The sequence below is a fragment of the Sesamum indicum genome, linkage group LG11, assembly GCF_026168435.1.
Source record: "Sesamum indicum cultivar Baizhima isolate 11 linkage group LG11, ASM2616843v1, whole genome shotgun sequence".
Classification (NCBI taxonomy): Eukaryota; Viridiplantae; Streptophyta; class Magnoliopsida; order Lamiales; family Pedaliaceae; genus Sesamum; species Sesamum indicum.
The window spans coordinates 1,103,545-1,112,394 of NC_142667.1; the positions used below are offsets into that span (position 1 = coordinate 1,103,545).

At 34.8% G+C, this 8,850-nt stretch overlaps 1 protein-coding gene and 1 non-coding gene across 2 annotated transcripts; both read right to left on the reverse strand.

The window, feature by feature from the left end:
* Window positions 1-1,185: 1,185 nt before the first annotated feature.
* On the reverse strand, window positions 1,186-1,271 carry TRNAY-GUA (transfer RNA tyrosine (anticodon GUA)). Its single transcript is given in 2 exon segments — window positions 1,186-1,221; window positions 1,235-1,271. It is a non-coding gene; the product is annotated as a tRNA-Tyr (tRNA).
* Window positions 1,272-2,049: 778 nt separating this feature from the next.
* On the reverse strand, window positions 2,050-7,973 carry LOC105173161 (ascorbate transporter, chloroplastic). Its single transcript, XM_011094829.3, has 11 exons — window positions 7,702-7,973; window positions 6,411-6,985; window positions 6,157-6,264; window positions 5,404-5,559; window positions 4,424-4,639; window positions 3,656-3,865; window positions 3,331-3,468; window positions 3,043-3,144; window positions 2,890-2,955; window positions 2,699-2,783; window positions 2,050-2,575 (listed from the first exon to the last, which is right to left on the reverse strand). The coding sequence occupies exons 1-11, from the start codon at window positions 7,754-7,756 to the stop codon at window positions 2,478-2,480; spliced, it is 1,809 nt and encodes a 602-aa protein (XP_011093131.1). The 5' UTR covers window positions 7,757-7,973; the 3' UTR covers window positions 2,050-2,477.
* Window positions 7,974-8,850: the final 877 nt, after the last annotated feature.

Here is an 8,850-nt window from a genome sequence, read left to right on the forward strand (position 1 = left end):
AGCAAAGTTGATAATTCAAGCATCCATTCAAATATTACAAAACATTAGGAGTGTATTAGTAGTTTTTTAAACAATAATGAAATATTTATTATTATGCCAAATTTTCAAGGGAGCTCGTTGTAATTTACTCTATAATTTATAGACTATAAGGGCATTTCAGTCATTTCACTATAAAAATTGAATAGATTACAATAAATCGAGCTGATTGTTGGACGATCATTAAAATTAAGAGGATATTATAATATTCCAAGTTACAATGAGGTATTTATAACGATCAAAATTCAGGGCGGAAAAATTTCGTTATAAATTATCATTATTTGTAAGATGTTTTTTTTTTTTTTTAGGAAAAAGAAAAGGAGAAATTAGATAAGTGTATTTTTTATGTCTTTATTTTTATATTAATATAAACGAAATAAAATAAATGATGATATTGAATGGTGTGTTTTATAAATATAGAGACAAATATTTGATATATTTTCTGAAAGTTTTTTTAAAGCAAAAAATTGCAAATGTGTACGGTCTAAGAGTTTAGGGATAATTACACTATTCTCTCATGAGATTTGGCGTAATTATATAAAAAAAAATATATTATTTGATAATTATACATCTAATATCCTTGAATTTGTCACTATTTAATAAATAGATCCATCTGTTAGTAAATATGTATAGAATTTGTTGATATTCGCAAAAAATTGAATGAAAATCCATATTCAACACCAATTGTCTTGTTACTGACTTATTATAAGTCAAAGATATATTTTTTGACCAAACAACCCTTATAATGATAAAATATATCCTCTTCACATGCATTAGTTTGTAAAGACGTAAATGATAGTTTGGTTAAAACAAATATTTAGTTAACTTACAATAAATTAGTAATAAGTCAATTGGGATAAATATAAATTTTTTATTTAATTTTTTTGCTAAATATTAACAAAATTCATAAAAGTAAGGGGATGTATCTGTTAAACATAAACAAAAAATCAAGGGTATTAGGTTAATTTATAAAATCATGGATGATGTGTAATTACACCAAATTTTAAGGACCATGAAAATCTAATTCAATTCTATGGATTAAATCCGATAATTCACTTTTTTTATATTTTTTAAATAATTATTATTTAGATATAATTACAAAGGTTTATAAGTAAACTGAAATTGTAAGAAAAGCAAAAAAAAAATGAATCCGACCTGCCGGATTCGAACCAGCGACCTAAGGATTTCAGCAGCCATACTACAGTCCTCCGCTCTACCAACTGAGCTAAGGTCGGATGTTTGCAAGCAAGCTCAACAAGGACTTACAGTAAGTAAGTGGACTATATTCGTAAGAAAAAATGCAAAAAACCTCCCTATACTATTGCAAAAAAAAAAATTACCTCTCCATATATATTTTTTTTTTGTAATTTACCCCTATATTTTTTTTTTAAAATATAGCAATTTACTCATTTACAATATCACAGAGAGTAAATTACATTAAAACCATTCTTTGGATGAATTACAATAGAATTTTTGAGGTTTGTTTAATTATAAGTATCTTTTATTATTTAAAAAATTATAAATACAACCATAAAATAAACAATAGTCTACCAAATACCGGTACACAAGCTATCGAGTATTTATTAAATGACCATTAATTTTAAGAACCATCTGTTATTTTTCAAACAATGAGATAATATTTATAATTACGCCAAATATCAAAGAACACGGTCACAATTTACAATTCTTCTTTTCCTATGTGTATTTGAGAAATCCCAATTTGTGAAATCAGACACTCAGTCCTTTCCTATTTTCCTGGTACCGATTAAGGTTACTGTCTTAATTTGCTGAAATTCTGGAAGTAGACTATGCTCATAGAAGAGTTGTCATTTTTGCAAAAATGAGACAGTGACCTGAAAGTTGAGGTTCAAGAACTGCTGCTAAAAATCTCCCGCTCACCCTTAATCTAATTGTAAATCACTAGAAGACTCCAACTCTGCACAACGCCCACATTTCATAAAGTTTTTCTAGCTTTCTACGAATTTTCAAGAATATACAAAAAATTCAACCACATTTCCCAGAAAGCATCTCCTGATGCAACAAGCTAAATAATCTAAACTCAGAAAGCGGTCGATGTCAGAAGGCAGAATTACAATCTAGTAGAAAATAAATTAGATCATTTAGAGTCTCTCTTTGACAGTGCATCAACTGTACGCGTTACAATCGAATAACTGAGACCCGTATTGGCCCGTGCTATTAATCTTAGCATAAACACAAGTACGTAATAATCTCAGGGGTTTCATCAATCTTAGACCAACTTACTTAAACATCTCGAGCAGCTGGCCGTCAACCGGGGTCTAGCAAAGTAAGAATATGAAGAATGATTCAGTTGAGCTCCTTCGTGCAGTATTTGTGACTTTTGATTTTCCTTTCGACACCCTCTTCTTCCATGGTACCTTTTTAGGTATATAGCAGTTCTCTTTCTATTTAATTTTGATACTCTAGTCCAGAATCTTCTCTCCAGTCGAAAAGAAGTTCCACACTAATGTGCCGACGATATACAGCACAACAGCCACTTTGAACACATCATCCCAAGAACCTGCGGTAACATGACTCAAGAATCAAACCATAATAGTCAAAATGTTAACGCAGTTGTTGGTAAGAACCACAATGCCCACGAAAATAATCAGAATAAAACGATAAATTGGTTTTATTCTTGTACCCTTTTGGAGTATGTATCCAGTTGCAGCAGTCCCAAAGACACCAGCAAGCACACCAGCTGTGTTAGATAGTCCCAACAGTACACCCTACAAGGTGGAAAGCACACCATTATTTGAACATTGGGCAGAAGAACTAATGTTTAGGATACTGTATACATTGACACCTATGATAGTAAGATGGAATGAGACTCACTGCGTAACGGGGCCCAATATCTTGGTGATTGGAGTATAGACCAGACTGTGAGAAAGCATCAGATCCCTGTGGAGAAACCATTTAAAAACCATACGGCATTATAAATTTTAAGAGAAATTAAGTCGAACGGTATGTTTAAAAAACAACTCAAACCTGACTGCAAGCCATGCATAGAACAGCTAAAGCAGGTGTCTTCACATTACTAAGCTGTGTTAAGAAAAAAGCAGGGCCCAAGAACCCAATCGACTGCATTATCTGTGAGTAAAGAATGGAAGAAGAGTCATTCTCTTTTAGCGCAGGTTTGATCATAAATCATCAGCACAAATATTCGGTGCATCATTTTGCTTCTCAAGCTTACGTACGGGAAGATCCATTTTCTTAAAATACATTGACGGCATGCGTGGTAAGATGTGCGTGCTTAAAAAAAATGAGAATGCTTGCCTTGCGAACTGATGTAATTGACAGGCCTTTGCTCACAAGGGTATCTGCAATCCAACCACCTATATTAGCAAACACGGCCATTGTGAGCCATGGAAGCACACAAAGTAATCCAGATTCTGTGAGGTTGAACTTCAAAACCTGAGCAAATAATCACAATAAAATGGGAAAGGAATTAGTATGACTGCTTGATTAGCATTATGTAGTAATTAAGAACTCATATCAAATTGGAATATCTCTAACCATTAAGCCTTTATATTGCACTGGGGGAAAAATTAACTGAGCAGAATCTCTATCAGTTCTGATAGCAGTTAATAGCAAGGTCTACCTGGTTATAGTAAGTAGGCATCCACGTCAACAGAATAAATGTTCCCCAATTATGGCAGAAATGGGAGATAATGAGAGCCCAGACAGGGGCCTTGGATAGAATTTTCTTCCACGGAATTCTGGAGACAGGTTCTTTTGATATGCTGCCTCCCAAGATCAACTTCTTTTCCTCCAAGCTTAGGTCTGGATCTTCTTCTGGTGAGCTGTGTGCCTATCATAGGTAAAATTTGAGTTTCTAAAAGGATTCTTATGGCACCTACCATTAAATTATAGCACCAGACACATGAAAGTAAAAAAAGATTAAGCTCAAGGGGCAAGCAATTAGTTCCAGGCTATTCCTCTCTACAGGTATCAATAATGTACCAGTAACATTGGCACAATGCAGTGGCAGAATTTCAACATGCTAAAGCTTGCAGATTTCAAGATTTAAAAGTTACTTGTTCTCAGGATTTAAAATAATGGAATGAATAGAAACTGCAAAACATCAATCAGTAGATACATTTCTTAGTATTCAACAGATAGAAGGGATGATAGGAGTGACATAGGATGTTGAAGGCAACATAAAATACGATCTTTTCTTTGTAAGACCTGTTGTTTTCAGATAGTAAGCACATTTATCTTTGAAGGAAGGTCCTGGGAGTTGGTTATCCCACCAGCCACCGACTAATTGGATTTAAGGAAGAGGAAATATAAAAATATTCTGTCTAAGATTCTTCTTTTTCTTGTTGATCCTTGTAAAAAATTGTTCCACAAAGAAAAAAGCCCTTACTTTGCTCAACCACAGTGCAAACCAGATGCTTCCAAGGGATCCAAAAGAATAGAAAACCGATGGCCACCCAAACTTGTGGATCAATATAGGAGAAAACGCCAAACCAGTAACTGAACCAAGGTACATGCCACTGTATACTAGTGCAAGAGATCTGCTTCTCTCAGACACTGGAATCCATTTTGAAAGAAGATTATTCATGGCAGGCATAGCCACACCCTGATTTAGAGAATAGACATCATTAGATGTGAAATCATGCTCCCACACGTAAGGTTTTTGTAACTTTGCATATTAAAGTGCAGAAAATAGAAACTTAGAACAAGCAGAAAATAAGTTGGACACTACCAATTACTGAACTTTGTGAAATTATTTTGATAACATTGATCACTGAGCTTCAGTTATACAAAGGTCAATCATTCTTATACATTCCACATCCAAGTGGAAATAAATTCTGACCAATTTGATGTCAAATTTGTGAGAAGTATCAGAAACTGCAAAATTTAATATAGACGTTGGCAATAAGGTATATGTATGAAACCTCTAAACACCAAAAACAAATTTGATAATTACCTTTCGTAGTAATCTTAACAAATTTTTCATAATGAATCTATAGTATCTCAATGACATCAACGTACGTAAATCAATCTGTGGGGATAACTAAAAACCAACATGACAAACCTAAAATAATATAGGAGCAAGAACGGTGGCCCAGATTGATCAGTAAAGAATGGTAGGAATTTCAAGTCAATAACCAGAAATATAGAGCACAGTGTCTGACTGAGTAAAATGTCAGATAAAATATTAGAACACCTGCAGTTCAAATGCAGAAGTATTTCTTCTTTAAAAGTACCAATGCCAAAGAGGGAAACATTTGCTATATATGTCTGGCTCAGAAAGAAGTTGCATTATTCCAATTTTAGCCTTGGACTAGTACAGACAGACAATCTTGAATAAATTTATGCAGAAGTGTATTAGCAGCTTACCTCGCCAATTCCCATGAAGGCTCGCATGACAAGTAAGAATGGAAGCCCAATTCTTGCAGCAATAGGTGTCAAAACTGTTGCAACAGACCACCAAACTACTCCAAAACCAAGTACTAGCTTCCCACCAATCTTATCTGCCCATATGCCTCCAACAATCTACTCAAACAGCAAATTCCAAAGAAATTTAAACTAGAGACAGAAATGTAATTGCTATGAACTGGCTCAAATGATGCCTAAATAAGGTTGTTACCATTTATGTTGAAGAAAAATGCTTAGAAGTATGATACAGTAATCAATGTTAGTTTATTTTTCATCATATTCTTTAAAGTTAACAAACAACGGTTGAAAAGTAAACAGAATGATGATGTCAAATTACCTATTGAATATTGTTTAACTGACTGTACTGTGCTTGTTTCTCCATTATGGACCTATACATTTGATTTATTGATTATAAGTTCTCAGGAGTCCTACAACTGTGGATGTGGAACTTCCGACCATTATAGAATTGTACTAGGGCAGGAAATTGCAAGTTATTACAACAGTACTTATTATACATTGGTTTTTAAGTTATACAAAAGCTATAAAAGATTCAGAGAAAAGCAGACAACTATTTAGTATAGATAACACAGTTGCAATAACTATATGCTCAGGTACATGAGTTACTTCAAGAGATGAGTGCGGACATTTTGTGTTAAAGTGGAGATAACTCGAGCCTATCAATGGGCTAAGAAGTTATCCAAATATGAATACAACCTGTGTGAGCAGATAACCCCAGAAGAAAGATGACTGAATCAGGCCAACAGTTGCGCTGTTCCAATTGAATTCCTTTGACATTGGGAGTATTGCTATGCTCATATTCACCTAAAGGAAGCAAGCAAATCCGTTAGAACAGATAATCATGATTCTATCTCGTTTGGCTGGTGCAGAAGTTAAGTGGAAAACATCAGAAAGAAACACATCAACAAATCCATAATAAATTAAAACATAAAATAAGTAATGAACATTACACGGTCCATGTTGCACAACAGAAATGCAGCAAAACAAAGTAGCACCATCACCCAGCGCTTTGGAAATTGCTTCCACCATGGTTTTGCTGTCTCAACTCCTTCGAGTAGAGCAGCTTCACCTGCCCCCTCAGACGATACAAAGCTCTCCAGCTCGGTTCCTGTTATGTCATAATCTTGAGATTTGAAGTCTGCTCGGGTTCTCATCACTGTGGTATGCTTTGATCCATCAACAAAACGAAGCTTATCCAACTTCCTTGCTTGAATCCAACTAGCACCTTGGTAAGCTGAGGAAAGGCAGCATCGGTAGACTCTTTTTCTCCTTGTAATAACGGACTGAAAATCCTTGCTCATTTGGCGGGACATTAAGAGAGGAGGATCTATTTTAACATGAGATGTTGAATTTGATCCAGAAACTTCCTTGTTTGGTTGATCTCTAGTATAGCGAAATGAAAAGCTTGTCCGTGGATTATATACCTTGCTGCAAAACATATTTCTAGTTATACACTGCACAGAAGCAACACTCAGGTGGTCACTTCTTTGATGATCCGTAGCTGCTTCTCCATAATATACCCGTCCTGGGAACACAAGTATATAATTTGTTACAATGTAAAAGACCATCAATGCAGAACATACTGTAAATAAAATGGGCATATGAATTAAAATTTTACTCCAAAAGGATGGAGTACGTCTCATCGGAACATAATAAAGGATTTAAGCACCTTAGGAGTTACAGCACCTCTCAGATCAGTGCATACCCTTACCCTATATACACATTAACTGCTAACGGTTAAATGCATGCTATACATTGAACCAGGACTGCACACGGGAGTCACACAAACTTTATCATTTTCTTTTCCTGTTTATTCCTGTTCACAACTGTAGGTTGCACGTCATTCTCAATTGTGCCTAAGTGATACTGAATTCTTGTTTCCGGAACACATCATAGTTATCCCCGGTTCCATTCACACCTTCACGTCCACTGCCTCATCAGCCTACTAAAAATAGTCCTATATTTAATAAGTAATGCTTTTTAACCAATACACTAACTCGAACAAGCCTTCTCATCACCAATTAATCCTGTCACAGACGCCTCCCCGAAATGCAGGAGGCACTTGGTAATTCGAAATTCAGAAAGTGACAACACTAATCAATTCTAACCACAATTTATACCTATTTCTTCCTACAGCTTGCAATAGTACATCAGCAAGAGTAAAGTCAACATTATAATTTTTTAGACAGAAACATAAATTCATTGAACAGAACAATTGCAGATTACCGAATAAACAATTACCAGAACCGATGAAAGAGCCAAAATTCCGGAGAGAAACGACGGCGCCGATTGCCATTGCCTCCGGAAAATTCTCCCCCAGCACTGAATCTTACTATTTATCCACTCATATCTCCAGCTAGATAACCAAAATGTATATAAAAACTTCTCTACAAATACAAATTATCAAACTACTGTGAGTCTCTCTCACTAGAAACTGTTCCTTTTCTCACTCTAAAAGTGGATAATAAATATCTGGGAGCAATTGTTCTTCGTATGAATTTCAGCTCAGAATTCTTCTTTTTTTTCCCCTCGAAGCGGGAATTTGTAAAAGAGGGGCTGAGAGAACGACACGTGGACCTTCATCTTCCAGATTCAGAGCTTCTTTGAATTGAGAAGGGATATGGAAGGACACTAATGCCCTCACATTCTCGCTTTATTTACTATAGTTTTCAGCGAGTGGCGTTAAGATTTAGATGGCAAAAGTTGAGGGTCTTTCCGGAAATTCAGCTGGAAACTGAATTTACTAAAAAGCCCCTCCGCCAGGTGCGAAAGTAAGCCGGAAAAGGGATTGAAGGGAGAAAAAGGACTTTTTCCCGTATTAAGGAAATTTCTACCGTTAGTTCGAAGTCCTACGTGTCTACTTGTGAAAATGCCACGTCATATTATAACAAATTGGCCCATTAGTCGTATAGTCCAGTTGGGCCCATACTATTCTATAAGCCCAAACGTATGTATCTATTTTGTAATAACCATTTTCTATTTATCTATCTGCTATGTTTTGAATTTATTTTTTATTTACAAATTATGCAAAATTACATTTGTGGCCCTATAACTTTAGGTCATTAGCACTTTTAGTTCAATAACTTATTCTATTTATACGTTTTTTATTTTCGACGAATTTAGTCTTGAATATCTCACATTTGGTCTTTTTTTGACAAATTTGGTTTTGTATTGACAATTTTGGTCATCTTTACATTGTAATAGGTTTCATTTTTTATTCTGTAACTATAACTTTTAGGACCAAAATTATCAATATAGGACTAAATTTATTAAAAAGAGAATATAAGATATTCAAAACTAAATTCGCTTTCTGTAACGGCTTTTTTGTAATGGTCGTATGGACATTTCAATTGGAACAACCCTTGCAACAAATTTGTAATGGATTGGACG

What these genes read in the sequence shown, in the direction of transcription:
- LOC105173161 (XM_011094829.3), bottom strand. Translation starts at nt 7,756, where the DNA reads ATGGCAATCGGCGCCGTCGTTTCTCTCCGGAATTTTGGCTCTTTCATC. An exon ending in TGGCTCTTTCATCGGTTCTG is followed by an intron (nt 6,986 to 7,701) that starts GTAATTGTTTAT and finishes TTGTGTTCCCAG; the next exon opens with GACGGGTATATTATGGAGAA. An exon ending in TTGCACTGTGGTTGAGCAAA is followed by an intron (nt 3,866 to 4,423) that starts GTAAGGGCTTTT and finishes TACCTATGATAG; the next exon opens with GCACACAGCTCACCAGAAGA.